The 20,702-nt window shown below is 41.3% G+C and overlaps 1 protein-coding gene across 3 annotated transcripts in view; it reads right to left on the reverse strand.

Annotated features, from left to right (window-relative positions):
• scube3 (signal peptide, CUB domain, EGF-like 3) overlaps positions 1-20,702 on the reverse strand; it is an 83,495-nt gene that overhangs the window by 59,626 nt on the left and 3,167 nt on the right. For all 3 annotated transcript variants that reach the window (XM_030118182.1, XM_030118181.1, XM_030118180.1), the window contains exon 2: positions 738-860. In XM_030118182.1, the coding sequence (XP_029974042.1) occupies positions 738-860 (123 nt within the window). The remainder of the gene's footprint in view (positions 1-737; positions 861-20,702) is intronic.

Genomic DNA, 20,702 nt, shown 5'->3' on the forward strand with positions numbered 1-20,702 from the left:
CGAGTGTTTCTTTTGAATTGTGTTTTACAACAACGCCGGCCTTGAGGAGCTATCAGCTCACAGTTTGAGAAATGGAAACCCGACCTGGCACATATTTTACAATAGATTCAATAAAGCAAACTTTTATGACCTGCAGGCATAAGGCCATGAAAAGCACTCGGTCAAGTAAATGAAAGAATAATAATGGTAAGGGGGAAAAATGGCATTGTGAAATACGGTTTTGTAATAATAGTAATAAAAATTGTGGGATATAATGATCCGAAGGCTTTGTGCACGCTGAGTAGTGTTAGAAAAACAGAACTGTGTCTGACGGTCTACAAAGCCGGCCTCTGGCTGTGGAAATCTCCCCGATGGCTTGGCGAGGGGCCTCCGACTGCCGTTTCAGCCACTATCTTAATTTTCTCCTCTAACATGTGTAGGAAATTTACTGCTCCATTTAATCTTGTCACAAAGGAGCCCTCTGCACCTGGCTTTCCCTTCCCTCCGTTCGCAGCTCGATCCGCCGTCTCTATTCCCTCCTCGGGAAAAGTCTTAAAGCTAATGAGTTATATTAACCGGGACAGAAGCTCTTATCCAGCCTGTCATTGACCCGGCGGGTTTGCAGATACTGTAGGAGCTAAATCAACCTGAGAAATGTGACTCTCACTCTCAGTGTACTGAGGAAATCCCTCCCCCCGAGAGTTTGTGGCTCCAAACCGCCGGTGAGGAGAAGCAGATTAAAGCAGGCGGACTTTTACCTTCACAATGTTTGCCATCTCCCTTATAGCCCGACTTGCAGATACATTTGTATGACTTCAGGGTGTTCTGGCAGATGGCATCGATGCTGCAGTTGTCGAGCGCCTCTGCACACTCGTCCACATCTAGAGGGGAGGAAGGAGAAATCCGTTAGTCCGTGAAAATGAAACATTTCTATTTTGTCACTGTGTGTCTTTTTTACACCACAGAGCATCACTAACTGTTACAAATATTAGATACATTTGACCACGGCTGCAAAAAAAAAAAGAAAAACTGATATAAAGAAACACACAACACACAACTTTGAAATGACTACGTCTGTAAGAAATAACCACGATGTGAGATTGATCGCAAAGGCAACAATTAACCACAAGGTCGATATTTCTGATCCGCTGGACGATTATCATGAACGATCGCTCTCACGTCACATTTCAAATGATTCAACACTACTGAATAAACAAACTTTTTGCAAAATTAATGATGCAAAATGAAATCTAAAGGCATGTGGTGAGGCGGCAATCGAGCACAGAGACTGATGACAGCATGCAAACACAATGCAAACACGCAGATGTGAGCCAGCGTGGCATTTACTGATCTTGTAAAGCATTCCAGATCAGTTCGAGCCTCACTTTTCTGCACTCATGTGAAATAACTTCAAATTTCAACCATGAAATGCAGTTCTACTGCTGCCATGCATCCTTCAACTAATAATTCCCTAAATCCGGATGCAGACTTGCCATGAAAATGTATAAACAAAGCAGCTGGATGAGAGGAGCGTGACAAACGCGGCTGACTCTGACAGCCATGGCTCCTGCTTGAGGAGAGGGAAGTGAGACAGCCGGAGAACGGAGGATCAAAGCTGCACCAGGGGTCAGCTATACTCTGTACCACAACATCCAACACCCATCTCATTTTGGGAAAACCCTTTCTCTGCTAGATTGACTGGAAATATTATTATTACGGCTGTGGAAGTGCTTCACAATGTGCAACAAGAGAGTGCTTCTGTCCATTTCATCCAATAGAACTTTCAATACCTGGTAGTTTGTGAGTATCAGTGTGTGATTGTGACGCCACTAACACCCCTTTCACAACGGGCTGCACACTGTGAGCGGATGGCGAAACTGGCTGGTACGTGGCTGCACCAAATGCGTTGCAAAATGATGCGAAATCGATACGCCACAGCACGAAGCTGTCCTCGAGAGTACGAAACGATCCCACGAAAAATGAAAAATGTTTAATTTTGGTTGGTATGGGGTTAAACATGAACAGTCGGAGATCAATCTGCAAAAGCACGAGATCACTTCTGAGTCATTTCAAAGTCATATGAGATGGCACGCAGTCATAGGAAAATGAACTAGAATTTGGCACTCAGAGTGCAGACCTCCTCCACAGCTCAAATCAGTCACCAACAACAATATGAACACAATATATGATAAAAAAAACATTTTATTTCTCCCCAACACAAACAAGAAAGCTGTTTGTTGCATGTTCATATCTCAATGTGTTGCCTCACCGTGACTGACACACTGGAATCTCCCTATTTTTGTCTGTTCTGGATCCTGGTGTCTGGAATACTTCCGTGATCTGGATCAGCAGCTGATGTCTGTTAGAGTCATTGAAGAACTTACACTGTAATTTTTTGCTAAGCCCCCTTGTCATTTATTGTTATTTATAGTTATGCCCAACTATGTCAAAGACTGCCCTATCCCTCAATGATAAAGAATCCTTTAAAAAATTCCTGGATCCAGACAGTGATCCGGATCATCACCAAAATTTAATGGATTCTAAGTTAGCCCAAGACCCACCTTTCCACAAAGTCTCATTGCAATCCGTCCATAACTTTTTCCGTAATGTTGCTTACAAACCAACCAACCAACAAACCAACAAACCGAAGTGATTACATAACCTCCTTGGCGGAGGTAATATTGCCAAATCGGAAAAACGTGGATGACTGCACAGCATTATGTGTGACCTTTCACGTTCAACTTTTATACTGTTACTGCATGCACACGCGGTCATGCAGGGCAATCCGCATGGAATTTCATCGGAAAACACCTTTCTTATGAGATTAATCCGCCCACTGTTCGTGATGAGACGAGATGTAAAAGAGATTAGATCGGATTGTCGGACAACATAACGCCATCTCTGGCAAATGTATTAAAATATTTCAGGAATGATCTAGAAGCGATAACTTAAAAAATCATGAAACTCAAATGGTCTCAGCAATAGCAGTAGTAGTTTCAAAGGGTTAATATTAAGACTGTTCATTTATTTTTTCTTCTATTACCTAACATGGCTATTTCGGATGAGTTTATTGAAATTTATCACTCGCTTTGGTCTTCATTTTTTTTTTTTTTTGAATTTGTTTGAAACGTCGTCATTTTTGTATTTCAGTCCACCTACTCTAACAACAATTTAAAGGGAATTTTATTCCCAGCATATTTTGGTGTGATCTGGGAAAAGTAGTTTGTTTCAGTAAAGTAATGTTAATTCTTGAACCTGGAGAAAAACCTCTGCAACATCGGCACGGGTCTTCAGGTGACAAGTCTTTATCGTGTCGACTTAATTTGAGAAGAAGTGTGCTCAAGCAGAAACAAGCCTGCCTCAGTCTGTTACTGTCAGTTCAGTGTCTAAACAGCTTTAGCAAAGGGAAGAGAGCACATGCATGTGTCCGGGTGATTGACCTCTCAATGGACTAAATATGTCATTAGCTTGGCTTCTGAAATAATAACCGGTTAAACAAGCAAGTTAATGTCAGCGGCTCTGGAGACTAAATCAGCAAATCCTTATCTTTTGTGATCAATGGTTTGACCTTGTTTGATGTTCAGTGATCCAAAACATAATCTGATCCAAGCATCTGAAGTGCTTGGAAAAGTAAGAAAGCGAATCGGTTCATAGTTGTTTTTGTTTCATTTTTCCAATTAAAAGAATATTTGGTTAAACATATTATTCTGAGGACTGCACAGTGGTATGAGAAACGCCCCCACCTCAGAGAAAGAAGACCCCCCCCTTATTTGAGTTCAGGCTTAGGGTATTGTCTCTGTGGAGTTTGCATGTTCTCTCTGTGCATGTTATACTTTTTGCAGGCACATTCCATATCAGTATTAAAGTGGATACTTGATAACTGAACAATATCCTTCACCCACATTCAACTGGAATTGACTCCAGCTTCCCAAAAAAACTGGATAAAACAGGTCATAGAAGATGACTGAATAGGTTTTTCTAAAATAAATTTTCAAATAGGACAAAGAAACCAAAGAACCAAAGAAACCACCACAAAATATGGTGTCACAAGAAAAGAAGTATCAAGAAAAGGCAAAAAGGATTCATCATGAAAGACTCGATGAATGCCTGATACCTTTATTTTAGTTCAAACGCGGAACTCTAGTTACCAACGCTGCCATCCCCGCCAGCTGCCAGCGAGTTGAAAAAAACTCTACCAACACCGTGAAAAAGGCTTTCTGAGCAGCAGCCTTCACTGAGCTAGAACAACACCCGTTTCAGCGCAAACTTCAAGCAGAAAACGTCAAACCCAGAATAACCAAACCTGCACACACTTAACAGGCATGAATAAGTGATGGGATCAGAGATAAAGCTGTTCAGTAGAAAAGGTAACAGTTGTGTAACTTCTGAATTGAGTCTGAATCACAAAGACGAGAATGTGAAAAGATAAGAATGGAAATGGATTTTACCAGGAGCAAGATCAGGTTTGCCTTCATGGAGCCCCTAATCCCATCAGATCCCAGTTAACTAGCCCAGGTGTTTAGGATTACCCTCCTGCACACAGGGGAAGGGCAGCTTAACAAGGTTTACATAGCTTCCAATATCCACTCTTATCAGAAGCCCTCGGCAGGAGCCGGCTGATCCCGCCGGGAAATGACCTGCAACCTAAAGATCGACGTTTTGCCCAAAGAGAGAAATCAGTGTGAAAGCAGCCGCGCCAAACGTGATCTGTGTGGCGCAGTGACAGTTCAGATCGCTTGAGGAATTCAATCGCTGACGAGGTCGAGGAGATGGGTCGATTTTGACCCGTCTGCTCGAGTGGCACAGATGTTTCAACAATTCAACTATACGAACTCTGTCATGTGCAAAAGTGAATGTTATAAAGATGATTAGACAATGACAGATGGATTTTTTTTTGGACTTAACTTCCTTGTTCAGAAAGTGTTTACAGTGGCATGCAAAAGTATTCATACCGCTGGAATTTTTCCTCATTTTGTCACACTACAGTGACAAATGTAAATGTATTTTATTGGGATAAATAAATTTAAAATTTTCACCGAAAAAAAAAAAAAAAAAAAACCTTCATCTTTACAACAGATGTGTGAAACATGAGGCCTGTGGGCTAAAATTGGTCCACCACAGGCTCCAACCGAACCTGCCAAACCATAGCTTTTTCAAGTGAAAATGCAAAACTTCCATTACATTTTTAAGGGCGCTTTTCCACGACAACCACGATTGGAGTCACTGTAGACACAGTTTTTTGGAAATGACCCCCAAGATGAAAGTTTTTTTAACACCCTTCGACTTGACTCTGTGTAAATGGGGGAAATGTAAATGTGCACCATGACCACAGTAAATAGTTCGTAGCTACATATTCAAAAAAATATACAAAAAACAAAGAACAGCACCCACTAGTGGCCCAACGAGAAACCATCATTTCCTTGTTTCCTTGTAAACAGACATTGTTTTCAAAATGTTGCCATGTAAACTTGAATCTTTTCCGAGAAGAAAACGCACAAACTTTCACTTGACACCTTGTTTAAATGGGCTCTCTTGAGCATATTTGGTCATATTTCTGGAGGAAATGAAGTCCACTGAGGAGAGGGAGATGTTACTGTAGGGAGCCGCAAAATATTTAGAAAAAGTCAGGACGACAACACTGGATGCACATACAAAAACACACACAAACATACAAAACCGCGAAGGAGACATGGTTGAAATATTAAGGCAGCAGTTTGATATTATTACAGGAAGAGCTCAAAGGCAGGCACAAGGACAGACTGCAGTTTAAGAGTCTGGTATTCATGAGTTGAGCACTTGTTTGCAAAATGTTTGCAAAGTGTTGAAGTATCTACTTATTCAGATGTGCTCTGAGGCATGGACGCTTACATAGACAAGCCTGAACTCTGGGTTCTCTTCCACGGGAAAGTCTCAGAGAATTACAGAATGACAGAAATAACCACTCAAAGAAAAAAGAATTCTATCTCGCATCCTCAGTATTTCTGCTCTTAACGTGCAGCAACAGACACTAGAGCATGAGGGACCAGAGAAATCATGGCTTTAAAAGGCACGAGACTCAAATTTCAAAGTCCAACTAATAGTGGTTGGCAGATGTTGACAGCTTCACATTCTAAAAAGATGGATTTCTTTCAATGGTTCTGCTGGATTGCTTCTGCAGAAATGGGGTCTACAGTGTGTCTGTGCCGTACGGTACCTCCAGGAATAGCATCAGAAACCCACTCTGCTCGCCATTTTTCACAGTTAAAGAGTCTGTAATAACTATTTCCTTAAAGTTCACTTCGACATTCACTCTCACTTCATATCTAGACTGAACAGATGAGACCCGAGCCAGAAATTACATCTATTTCTCTTTACTGTTGTAACAGGACTGTGTGAGTGAAGGGACACTTGATTTTCAATATAGTGATTTTATTAAATGTTTTAAATAGCCTTCATGGTTTTGTAGAAGTTAATAAATAGATCTGAAATTGGAATAGGACGCGTGAATTTTCCATTATCATGAAGTAGTTTTTTTTCTTAGTAAAGTCAGAGGAAATTGTTAACTTTTAATTTAACTGCAACAAGACATTGATAAATAACTAGACAGTGAGTGACACTTCTTTAAAGAAGCATTGCAATGAATTGCAGTCTGGTGATATAGCATTACTCATATGGAAAGAGCCATTCAACAAAGTCAGTGAGAGACTGACAAGAGCAAACCATCTCAACAGGATGCAGTACCGGAAAGCACCACATGGGCTCAGGAGCACTTCCTGAAATCACTGTCTGAACACGGATCACTGTGCAATCCACAAACACTGCATCACGTTACAGCTTTTAAGAAACGCCATACTTCCACACCATCTGGTGCCATTTTCTTTGGAAAAAAAAATTATCTACAATGAATGCTTGACATCAAAGGTTATGTAAACAAAAAAATAAAAAAAAATTGAACATCACAACAGCTGCATAACTCTCGAAGCGAGCGGTTGTGTTCTGAGGTTACATTAGTGATAATGACATCAGTGGAGGCTTTTCCACCATCAGCACCGTGTCGGTAACGACTCGCCCCGTCTTGCATTTCTCTTGAGTATTTTAGAGTGTGTGGCACTTTTGGAGTCGCCCCTGAGACAGATGTAGCTTTGTTTTTTTTGCTTTTTGTTTTTTTTTGGTCAAGCTTGAACAAATCCCTTTATGAGCTCCTTGGGTCTTATTGATTTATATTATGTGAGAACAATATGGATCCTCCTGAGAGACCCCGCCACCCCCCCACAGACTGTCTTCCGGGATAAGAAGCAGTGTGAAGAAGTGCTTTTCAACAGCAGAGCTATTAATCATAGAAAATATCTTCCTATTGTCAGAGATTCTTGATGCCAAATCTATGCAGTAATTAATACTCATTATGACAGAAACGCAGAAGAACACCTCTTTCCATTTTGTTATTAACGTTACAATCGGGAGCATCAGTTCACTTTATCTTGCCAGTATGCAAAGCTGCAGATTCTCACTGCTCGTTCTCTAAAACCGTAGTCATTAAAAACGACTTTAGTGATGAAAAGTGTAAAGCGGTAACAGTAACTTAAATAACCTTCAGTGTGTATCTTATTTATTCGCAGTTACTAAGGGTGATTAGATCTCCCATCTCACCTTGGCTGTGGGTCTCACACCTTTCGTGGCAGCTGCCACCACTGGTGTGTGTGTGTGTGAGCATGCATGTGTGGGTGAAAGTGATGGATCATGTCCATTTACCACTTTCAGGCCTGCCTTCTCTCGTTGTCTCAGCAGTTGCTGTTTCCGCGTACAACTATTTACTCCTTAATATTCATGAGCAAACTTGCTTCTTAACATATCTGCGGACTGGAGAAGAACTTGTCATATCTGATTTCACCATCAATTTGAAAACACGCCTTAACTATGCGCTGTTTTTCTTAATCTTCCACCATTCTGATCGAATGGAGAAGTAGAGGATTGCTACGAGGGCTCTCCTCGTTTCCAGTGTTGTCTCAATTAACCCATTTACAATGCAATAAAGTGTAATCAAAATCTGGACAAGCTGAACCTCCTCCATGTTTACAGTCCATTAAACCAGGATGCCGGCCTCTCCGTCACTTTTATGTTGTCGTTCTTGTCGAACTCGAGTCTTCTATCGACGCTCCTCAATTGGAGATTCAGTGTATTTACATCGAAGGCATTTTTTTTTCTGGCCATCAGCTTGAATTGCATGAAACCTGCATGGCTTCAGGCTGCAGTGGGAATGCAGGCAGGCAATGGGAACAAGAACCTGGAACTAATGTTCCCAGGTAATGTTGGTCACAAAGCAGTTAAAGGCTGATGTTACCTCACCCATCTACTGCTTCACGCCTTCTATATTTCATATCGGCATGTCTGTCATAAATCAGTTTCTTTTAATGGCTGCAAACATTCAGATTATTGAGCCTCCAACCTGATGCCACTTCAGCTGAACTCAATGGGTTAGTCATTACGCTGATCCCCGCAGCTAATATGTCACAACAAGACCACAATAATTCAGCTACGTGCACATTATGAAGAAAAATGTTGAATTACTGACATTTTATTTTATTTTCAGTAATATGTTAAAGCAACACTAAGGAACTTTCAGTTTTCGTTGATTTTGGCGGCGCCAGTGGACAAAAGTGGTAGTGTTTTGCCTGAAGGAATACTACAGTTCCCATGAGGACTAGCGCGTGACGTTGTAAAATGCTGCTCCCAGTAGCATGCTGTCGGACTGAACTCACCTACATTTGTTTCCAGTGGCTGTGTGAAGGACGGATAGCGACGAGGTAATGAATCTAATGGTGGCTGAACAATGTTATATCATGATGTGACGCATGCCGCAAAGCAGTCTGCACATATGGAGTTTTTTAGTGTGCAGGGTTCCTACCACCCTCCTCACAGCTGCTTAGTCCAAGTGAAAGCAATACTGACGCCCTCAGCCCGTGACAGAGGGGTCATTCAGTTAGTTGTAAGTCGATGTATCATCACAAAAGATATTAAAATGTTTTATTATGGTTGAAAAGTTCCTTAGTGTAGGTTTAAGTAAAGTCACTACATGTAAAAAAAAAAAAAAAAAAAAAAAAAAAAAGCAGCTGCAATCAACTACTAATTGTCAGTGGATCGCCATACATTCAAGCGCCACAGCTCACACTTTGTTTTTTTTTCTTTCCCAACTCAAACTGAAGTCCTGATGTTTCGATGTTGTTGCTCCAGGCATCCAGTGCAAAAGAGCACCACCAGAAATTGAACTGCGAGTGTCTCAAATGTTTCATAAGCACCGCGTTGCGATGCATATTAACTTTAGGGAAATATAAATGATGACAGGAAGCAGCTTGCTCTGCATTTTGGGCTTGTAAACAAACAAGGCAGCCGCTATGTTTGATCAAACCACAGAAACTGGAGGGATTATGTAACCTTGCAGAACCTGCCCTCTCCTCAAAAATGTCTCCCCGACCGATCGACGAAAATGGGTTAACTTGTACTACAAGCTGTATCATTGTGCAAACATCACCTATAAATATCCACTCCCGTAGCACGGCACAGCTACAGCATCAGGCTACATTTCACCAGCAGCGATTATCAGCATGTGAGAAATAACTGAACAGCCGAGGCGAGCTGCCGGCAGTGGGAAACCTGTTCACCAAAATCTGGAAAATCTACTTTGATAAAATCAAAGATCATAAATAATAACATTTAAAAAAAATTCCAACGATTTTCAATAACAAGAAGGAATTTTCACATTAAGAAATGATGTCCTTCAAAGAACAACAACAAAAAAATCTATCTCTGAGGAAGAACTGGTTAAAAAAATCCTTCCCTTGGAGGTTACTGGGAGCGTTCCAGCGGACACACAGACAACAAAAGCCAAATGTGCCGATCTTGTTGGAAACCCAAATTGTCTCTGCCATGGAAATAAACATGTCAGAATCAATACAATCTTTGGTGGAGTCCAAGAGACGATCCTCAGAAGGATTCAGGAAAAAAAAAAAAAAAAAAAAAAAAAAGAAAACATGGCGCGTGTTCAGTTATGCTGCCCTGGTAATTGACTCATGCCCAAGATGAAAAGATTGTGTTTCTCATTGAGAGGTTTTTTCATTCTTTTGTGTTGAGGACTCACAGTTGTTGGGAACAAGTTAAGGCAGAAGAGAATGAAGCCGGCGCTTCGAGACAAGGATGAATAAACAAAGTCAAAACAAGAAAACCAAAGAAGAAAGATATGTTGGGCAACGCTCAAATGTTTAAACAGCTTCCTCCGGGGAATGTGTCATCTTGAATATTGCTGTTCTCCTCCGGTTCAGGCACTTGAGCAGATTAAAGCCACAAACAGCTTGAGTTTGTGCTTAAACCCCCTGACATCTGTATACTGAACCCAATGATTCTACAGGATGAAACCATAATGAAGAATGTTTCTCTCCCAGGAACTGATTCGCTTCGTGCTGCACTATATACTCAATAGAACTTTAAACTTCACTGTACTTTGAGACCGGTGACCTCCTGGATTCATCACCGCGTGCCCTCAATCAGATGAGGTGACTTTTCATTTCTGCATGACAGACGCAGGGAGGCAGGCTGCATAAACGGGACTGATTGTATTAAACTTACAGGATAAAACAAGCATACGGCTTCTGAGGTTATGATCAATAAAGTTACGGCGAAAACACCTTATTCCATTTCGTCCAAAGCAGGCCCCACATGTAAGTAAGAGCTGCCGGTTAAGGGCTGCTGGCTGTGGAGGTGAGACCTTGTCAGAGGTGCTTTTCCTCCCTGATTTATGAGAAGGCCCTGGGATAAGCAGTGTATTTAGCTGGGCCGGCTCAAGGGGGTGTTAGCAGGAATCAGGCTCAGAGGGGCGAGCGCGAGTGTGTGTGGGAGAATTGTAGTGCCGAAGGTGTGCAGTTCAAACATAGGGTAATGTTTACTTTGAGTGTTGAGACCCTCGCTGTTTGCTCTGCCCCAAAACCTGCCCCCCTAGCCCATCAAGTTTCCTTCAGGTACAGAAATAGCCCGATTGGAGCCTGGGACACCCATAGGTGTTGCTTTACTAGTGCTGCCTGCAGCCAGCTCTGAAAGAATAGTCAGAAATACAGAGCAAGTGGACAGTTTTCCATTTGTTAATTTAAGTGAATGTAATGATTTGCAGCTAACATTTGATTGTGTGAATTTTGTTGTTTATGATAGAAAAAAATGTTACCTGATCATACATTTCTTTATTTTTTAAGAAGTGTTGCTTATATTATTTTTATGTTATGAACTCTAAGAGGCTGGAAGTAGCAGGGATGTGAGGATTTCAATCATTTATGTCCCGTGTGTTTTGTTTTGATTGCTGTTGGCTTTGTTTTTGAATTAACATTTCTATATGTATCACCATATATAGTACTTCTTTTAGGGGATTTTGTATTCAAGCATTTTTTTTTCAATTAGGATATTCAATACTAGAGTCAGTAAGAACAGTATACAAATAAAAAACTGTTCAGCACAGAATGATTTCGTGTAACACGCAAACATTTATGGTTAAACAACAGGAACAGAATTTTAGGTCCCAACAAAGTCATTTTCAGATGAAATTCTTCATTCTGGTGAGCTCCCGGTGCCAGAGGAGGAAGGGTGCCGGGTTCAATGCCATAAAAATGAGTTCCTGGGATCACAGTGTTTGTCGTACTGTGTGTAATTACAAAGGAAAGTTTTGTAATTATCCATCCCAGAACCACACTTACACTATAGTTTGGGTTGCGGTTCAGCAGGATGGGGTTAAGGTCAGGATAATTACTTCAGGTACAGAGCAGCAGTGTGAATGGCAAGACTGTTTGAAAACAGACCACCTCTTTTATCTACGCAGCATTTGTTGTAAATGACCCATAGGATTTTTTTTTTACCTCACAAGCCAGCTCAGTTTGTAGTAAAGCTGAGCAACAAGTCTGTAAAACTGGAACATTTCCCCCATGCTGATTTGGAGTCTGCACAAGGCGTCAAGAAAATGCAAACCTACAATATTTATGCCAATGCATCTGCTTTGTCATTCATAAATGCATGCTTTAAAACATACAAATATTCACAGAAACTTTAATTATTAACTTATCTTAATATTGCATCCATTCCCTCTTCCTCTGAGAAAAGGACAACATCCAGAAATAGTTATTTCAAATTTTAAAATTTGCATACAAGATGTAGCTTAAAGAGCAAACGGCAGTCCCACCATCACACTGGTGTGCTGAATGCATTTTGCACCATCATAAGGTTGCAAAACAGCTGTCAAATTAATTGCTTTATACTTACTGAACATGCAATCATGCAAACAAAGTGATTCTGTCATCTAGTCATCACAGCAAACTGACAATGACAAGGATTTTTTTTAAGCTGTGCAGGGCAGTAGACTGGTCGACCTCCAGTAAAAAAAAAAAAAAAAAAAAAAATCAAATAAAAAATGGTTTTGATGAAATGCAGACGTCAACATTAACACAAAATTATACCTCTCACCGCTGCTCCTGCCCAGATCCCCCCTCAGCTAATGAAGGGACACACTGTTGGCTGTCCAGCAACCCTCTAAAAAGTCGTGAAAAAAATATCCACTGCTTCCATTCGGGATATTTACACTCATCCTTCACACACTCTAAATGTTTAGGAATCATGACCACAGACTGATCCTGTGCTTTCAAAAAAACTGTGATCGCAACTTCAAAAACCCCTCTCTGCTTATGTCCACCGACCATGAAGCCTCAGATTAATCCGAGAGAGACAGGAAAAGTAGACAACAACATGCAAACTCACGACAGCTGAATAGTGTTAACAAGCTGAAACACATCAACTGTTTCCCAATCCATCCCTGCTACGTGATTATAGGTCAAAGTGTGAAAACAGCGAGATGCCTTCTTTTTTATCACCTACGCCCACGAATTGTGTATTTATGATGTCAATTAGTTGTAAGGACATGATGACAGTCATAAATGATTAAACTTTGCTGTGTTATTCTATTCCCTTCAAAAAATGAAAACTATCTTTTCTTTTTTTTGGGGGGGGGGGGGGGGGGGGGGGGGGGGGGGTTTACACTTTTATTGTTTATTGTGGAACTGGGAGTAACATCATGAATTCATTAGACTGTAAAAATAACATTAAATGAAAGATGTTATTGAGTTTCACAAAGAAAAAAAAAACTATTTTTAGTGCTTCTGAAGGTCATTCCATGCAAATGATCAGTTGTCCTGCAAGTATGTTTGCTCAAACTTTCTTTGTTCAAAATCAAAATCAAATAACTAATGCACCTCATTACTTTTCATTTGTATTGCACACATTTTATTTGAAAATCAATGTTATTGTTGTTTTTTTCTTAAAGCTGTTAGAATTATAAAAAAAAAAAAAAGCTGAAAAAAAAAAAGCTGAAAAAAAATGTGCCCACCACAATATCTGGACCTGGTAATGTCACAGCTTGAGGAATGGAATTTTTTTCAAAAATAAAAACCAATATGTTAACGAGTAAGATTCATGCAGCTTATCAAATCAAGCTCTTCTTTTCTGCAGATCACTTTATGTTTTCATTAATTGCAAAAAAAAAAATACTTAAAAATATTCCACACAAATTCCTTTGGCCTTCACGCAGTGCTACTGCACAGAGCCTGAATATGAGACGTTTACTGAACACACCATAGATCCGTCACTGTCTCTGCAGCCAAGTCTTTTATTGTGTTATTTCAGGCACTTGATTTTATGCTTTTTTTTTTTTGCAGCTTGGACCTGCAACTAAAGTGTTTTTCCCAACTTGAAATTATTCAAAACATGCAATGTCTGGTAATTATGCCTTCAAAGGTGTATATTTAGGAGCAAAAGTTGTAATAATTCAACATGAATTGCACTGAATTTAATTCGTTTAATAAAATAAAAATAAAATAAGTCATAAAAACATATTTGAAAAGGAAGGAGGAAGTACCTGCTTATTGGATCCCACACCTTCTCAATTACTCACAGAGAAAAAAGTGTTTTCTCCACAGGTGCCCTTGAAATACCTTTCAGCTCCAAAATGGTGGATAACTTCGGATTTAAGCATCAGCCCTCTATAATTTGATCTTTTATTCAAGCGTCAAGATGATTCTCAGCTTGCGCAGTCTACAAAAGAAGCGTCCCCTTTTTCCACATCAACTCTCTGTATTACACAAACACCGATATATAATTGATGTGCATTTGCAGCGTCGTCATCTGGACGGCTCAACTCCCTCACAAAGTCTTTGTAACGCGCACGTGTTTTCCAACACAACAGCGGCAGCGACGATCTCAGAGGCCACAGAGTGAAGAACAAGTGGACGCCCCCCCCCCGCGTCGTTTGAAAAACATTTCTCGAGGTAACTCCAGGTCTCCAGATCGGTGAATAAATAACTTCCATTCTCTCTGATTGTGATCATAGAATCAGAGCATCTGGTTGCCGCGTCTCTCCTTATGCATGTGTGGCCTTAATAGAGTGTGACTCAGACCTCCGGACCACCTCCAGAAGGAAAACACTTATTACAGTAATTAAGTGAATCATAGCGTAATACCAAAAGGACACAGCCAGAGCCTGGCAGGACACTCTTAAAACGTCAAGAGGTCTAATGCACACACCGCTGAAGAAGTGAGCATAGCATGTAACCATTTCTCATTAGTGCGACAAGAAATAGATTTGTAACCCTTCAAGTGATTTTTTTTTTTTTTTTTTTTTTGCCCTTCCTGGCATGTGTCCTTAGAACTGTTGATGACTTCTTGGCCTCGTACAGAGTATTTTATATGTGGGGAAGGGTGGCACTTAGTCCAGCTGTATACCTTATATTTATACAGCCAGAGCTAACTGACATGACACTCTCCCCTCTGCACACAGCAATTACATTCATTGGTGGTTGCTTTAGCCAGATACAGTACCAACTAAAAAGATGGCAACGTAGCAATTACAGCACAAGTGTGATATTTTTAGTTGTTTCCTGTCAAACTGAGGCATAAAGTGAATGGTTCTCTGTGTAAGCTGTGAAGCAGGCATTAACTACCACAGCTCAGAAATGTGAAGCTCCACTGGGCTGGAACTGACTGGACATATGCTTTATGTAAATGGTGAGAGGCAGCGCGCTCACTTCGTGCTAACACTTCACTCATTCAGACATATCAAGTGTTTTAATGCCCCCCTCAAACACCGCTTCTCCTGATTTTCAAGATCATACTGTGCCAGCAGACGTAAGATATGAAGTCTTTCACCTTCACAAAGAAGAGAGACATGCTAAGCAGTCAGTTGTTGCTGTTCACGTAAGAAAACCCATCAAACTATGAAGGTAACAGCTGTTGTTCACTTTATTGGCCGACTGAATTTGATCATTTCCTTGAATAATCTGAAAAAAGAATCGGTGCAAGCACACTTTCAAAAAGCTGAAAATAAACTTATTTAAGCATAAAGTCTTGAAGTGAGAAAATCAGGGACAAGAAACTAATAAAACGGCTTACTAATTAAATCAAATGTTGCATCTTCAAAAGTAAAAAAATTAACAAATTCATACACACTTTATTCAAGATTCATATGACTCATCCACCTGTATTATCCAATTTGTAATGTCTGAGAAGATGGAGTCAATCCCATCAGACGACTGGTTATGGCAGGTAACACCCTGGACAGGTCAGCGGTCCATCACAGTTATATCATTCATTCGATCACACAATTATGGAGGCCAAGGACACCGCGACACACGGACAGGGTGAGACGAGAGGAGGATTTACTCCACCAGCTGAGCCAGAGGCAGATCAAGCTCACTTTAAATTAAATGAATTCATTTCTCATTTCACTGCATATAAAAATAATCATAAAAAAATGTAGAGTTTCTATCTAAATCATCATATGGGAAGTGTTTACACTAGAAATTTGCTTGAAATACTCCATTAAAAAGTATTCATGTTTTACGTGTGAGCTCTGATTGGATTCATTAATGATAATCAAATTACAATCTGAGGGCATCTTAAAAAATGGGAGGTTGTATTTATTAGCACCATGAAAATGATCTGGTGACAGTAGCTCAGATGGTAGAGCGGGTCGTCTCATAACCGGAAGGTTGGCGGTTCGATCCCCCGCTCCTGCGTCGTTGTGTCCCTGGGCAAGACACTTCACCCACCTTGTATGAAAGTTGTGAGAGTGAATGGTTGGTGGTGGTCGGAGGAGCCGATGGTGCAGCCTCGCTTCCGTCAGCCTGCCCCAGGGCAGCTGTGGCTACAGTAGTAGCTTATCACCACCCAGTATGGAGAGAATGAATAATGCAATGTCCAGAAAAGCGCTATATAAAACAAATGCATTATTATTATTAAATTTAACCTTTCGCAGTCACTTTGACACTTTTTAAACTAACTTTTATAAGTTCATATCTATTACGGATACAATTTTAAAATAATGGTATGCAGTATGTGACTGGATTGTTTAAGTATTTTGAAAACCTTTCTGACACGACTCAACTTCGATTTCTTTTTAAATAAAAGTTTTATCTGTGTTGATTTAGTATCATCTTAAATTAGCCATTGCCCTTTAGCACAATAGTTGATAGAGTCACTCATCAAAAGCGCCAGCTGTATTTGCCATATCTAATCTGAAAACAGAACTTTTGCGTTTCATGCCATGTGAAAACTGCATTGCAGTTCAGTTGATGAAAACTGCCTTTGCATTTTGATCGTTCAGCTTGGTTCACTCATCTCTTTGCCCTTCCTGACTTTACCACCCAGGTAGTCAGAAACGTCAAAAGTAAGCAGGGAGGTACGCAAAATGAGACGGCACAGGTTTTGACCTGGCCTTGTTTCCATGTTCATTTCTAAAAGCTATCATTCATCAACTAAATTATAGACTAAAGCCAGCGTGTAATAGGTCAGTCAGACACCACCTCTTTCGGTGACTCTCAATAGGCTTGTATGATTATAAAACTGTACTGTAAAAGCAGCGTTTTCCATCTCTCAAATTTCAACTATTTGACACCCACTCAGCTGAATTACTGGCTGATTCCAAAGCTTGTCAGTTTTTGCTCATGCCATTAATGTGCATATAATTATATGGATACAGCCTCGTTTACCAAGATCAGCAGAAAGCTGCATGAAACAGAGCAAGATAAGAAAATAGACTTCATGTGCGTTATTTAAAATGTTTCCTGGATGTAACTTTTCAGATTCACTATAATTTCATACACCAGTGCCAAGAAATCCCCAGTGTAACCTGACCAATTACACAGAAAACCACCGAGCATCCGGTTTTATGATCAATGCGCAGTTTCACAAACAAAGTCTGGGCTTTGTTCTGCAGGGTGGAAAGATCAAAATTTGTCGTTTATATTGTCTGTTGTTTGTTCGCAGTTCAAACACCAAATGATTAATGAAGAAAATTTGGGATGAAATAATCAACAACAAAAACATTAATTAGATGCAACCCTGAATGCCTGCATGATGGATGCTGCAATGATTGAGAATAAATAAGCCATGAGCAACAATCTGCCATTAATCAACAAAATGAGCTGCTATATTCTGCCATAAATTTGTACCTGGAGTTCACTGGGGGTGACTAAATACTGCAGAAGATCAAATGGCTTCTCCGTGTCTCTGTCCATTTAGGAAATCTCAGATTCATCTGTGAAGTCATCCCCCTGATTCTACCCAGAATGCACTGGCCAAAACCCACCAAATAAATAACTTGGCCTTCTTTTTTTTTTTTTCCTCATCTGGATTCCTTGATGTATTGGGCTGGATTTTTCCATTACTAAGCAGAATAAGAGCATTTCCTTTCACTTCCAGCAGTCTCCAAAGCTGGCGCTCACCATCAGGAATGTAAACACAGAGTCTGTAAACAAGGCTCTCTCTGACCCCCAACCCCCCTCCAACAACGCTGACCACCGCAGACCAGCCTAATGACGTCCCTCCCTGACCCCGCCAAACTCTCAAAGACAGACGCAGCCCCATTATTCAGCCCAGAGGTCAGCGGAAGGAGTGAGGAAAAGAGCGAAAGAAGAGGAAGGCTGGTGTAGCGTCAGCTGTGTGGGTTTTAAAGTGAAGTACAGACACTGGGATGACAGTCCCACTGATATGTTGTCTGGAATCACACACCGTCTCCAATCAGTGAGTAATGGAACAGAAAAACAAATGTAGGCTCTGTGGTGGGGGGGGGGTTAGAGGATTAATGATCCAGGAGCCGCTGCAGATGGCTGAGAGATGGCACCAAGGCTCCTCAGCAAGCCATCAGCACTTGAGAAGGGAGCTCTAGAGGTGAGTCTAATACCGGGGAGGGATGGGAGGGGAGGGGGGGTCGGTCAGAGAGCCATCAGCGCTGACTCTATCCTCCCCCGAAACCAACAGGGATGTTGTCAGCACCGCGCTGCATCTGCACAGGAACAAAGGCCACTGACAGGGCGAGAGGGAAAGAGGGGAAGCGATGGGAGCAGGGGAGAGAGTTTTCTAATTTTAACCACAATGCCACAGTTGAGAGAAGCATCACAGGCCTCATTGGGAACATATTGTTCAAATTAAAGCCTTGATAAATAAACAAGCTCGAAGCAAGCGTCCGCACTCCTAAGCATGGAGGCTTCAAAGTTTTCTCCAACTGGATGCTGGTGTTGCATACAGAATCTGTCGCCCTGGCGTTCGCTGGAAACTTTCCTAAACAGAATTGCTCTCCGTTTCTCCTGCACCTGAAACCCGCAGCTTTGTCAGCTCTGCAACCCTTCTAAATGAGGTGACAAACAGTGGTCACAAGGGCCTCGCTAGCTGCTGATAAAGTGATTTTCCGCTCGGGGAAGGGAGAAACGGTGCCATGACAGAGGGGTTTCAATCGTTGATGGGTTCCCCCGGGCAGCAACAGAGAATCTGCAGTGTCCTCAGGTTATGGTTTTGCTCGGCTGTGACCTAACATTCATACTGCTTACACAATGTGGAAATTTCATAGTCACCACCAGCAGACCAGCACCAAAGGTGTGGATATGCAGGTGTCACCTCAAGTAAATCATCATCAGACCAGCATCAGGTCAACGTAGACCAACATCAGACCACAATAGATTAAACCAGACAAAAAAAAATAGACCATCCAGGAAAGCATGGTGTTTTCTAAAGTATGCTTTCTATTGGTATAGCTAAGCTCAACATCAAGAATCTTAAAAAAAAGAAGTTGGGGTTCTTTAATCCCCACCCACACCGCACCTCTAAAGCTCACTAATTGACTTGTTTGCTTCGTCCAACGCCGAAACTAAAGTGAAAGAGAAACAATCCAGCTCATTTGAGGAGTCGCACATCAAACTGGTGCGCGGCTTCCAGCAGTTACCAAGCAACCAGCTGAGACTCAAGCAGGGTACCAGTCAGGATTAATCAAACGAGGTTAAATGTATTAATTAGTGAGCCTCAGATGTTCTTATAGGTGCGTTTTGTAACCATCTGACAAACGATCTGGTTTTATGTGCTTCTGGCAATTTTCTTCAAAGCTGAGCTCGCCAGCTGCTGAGGGTCTCACAGTCGATACACAGGCATGAGTCAAACTAATTCTTCAAAAGAAGGAAATTAGGATATTTCCCCACTATTTCTTCAATTATTTCCAAAAATGGATACGGCAACTTTAGTGGATTTAATGTAATTTTCATTTTCTTGACAGAGCTTGAAAATATGGAACTTGTTATTGAAAAGACATACCAGAGGAGATATATTGACGAAATGTAAATCATCCGCTGAGCACTTATCAAAAATCTCATTTGGAGACCTTGAGTAGGGAGGACAGGTTTCTTTAAGCTTTTCCGCTTGGTTCCAGGGAGGAAAATATCTTGGTTTTTGAATTCCATGGAGCAGGATGAAAGTGAGCAGCTGTCCAGAACGAAGCCCTATTGAATCGCCTCAGGTCAGAGCTGGTGCCAGACAGCTCTGACTTTACATGTGCCTGTAAACATGTTGTCACCCTGCAGCCTGCCTTAAGATGAAATTAAAAGGCTTGTATCAAAGCTACAGCGTGGCCACACAGAACGTGGAGAATTAAAAAAGACTTTTCACAATTGGAGTTGAGCCTCCCTTTCTGAAAGGATTCTCCTGATATAATGGAGTCTCGTCTTGGGAAGTGAAAGCACTTCTTGCCTGCTAAGTGCAATCATTAATATCCAGTCTAAAATCACTCAACGCAGTCATACACATTCACTTATCCTCGCAACACACCCAAAGATCAAAGTCGTCTTCGTGATTCATTCTGCATTGCTCTCGGTCAGAATTGTTATCAAGTGTTTTCACCGCTCAAGTAATGCCAAGATAATAATCTCTCTGCTCTCTCGGCTGCTCTGTAACAACATGTACAGCGGTATTGGAGCACCACTTGTCAGGCAGACGCTTTCTCGGTTGTGCCTGCTGAGTGGCAAAGTGAAGCTGGATCGGTCCCCTCCACCCACTCATCAGCGAGTGACCGGGGGCTACCCCGAGGCTCAACCTGCCTCAGACTCTCTGATCAGAACGAGAACACGACTATCTGACACCGCATGCCTGCTGCTGCAGAGGGGGAAGACAGACCGAGACAAGCTCAGCTCTTATCATCACAAGAGCAAGCTTTTTGTTCTAGGAAAAAAAAAACAAAAAAAAACAGGTATTTATGGTTAAGGAGTCATCGGGTTTAATTAGGTTGGGTGAAAAGTTGAAAGGGGGAGGGGGGAGTTGAGCCAACATGTAATCCAAACAGTATTATGCCGATGTGCAAAGCCCTTGATGTGTCAAAGTCACAGAGCAGCTCATTCATGACATAAGAAGTCTCC

The sequence above is a fragment of the Salarias fasciatus genome, chromosome 20, assembly GCF_902148845.1.
Source record: "Salarias fasciatus chromosome 20, fSalaFa1.1, whole genome shotgun sequence".
Lineage (NCBI taxonomy): Eukaryota > Metazoa > Chordata > Actinopteri > Blenniiformes > Blenniidae > Salarias > Salarias fasciatus.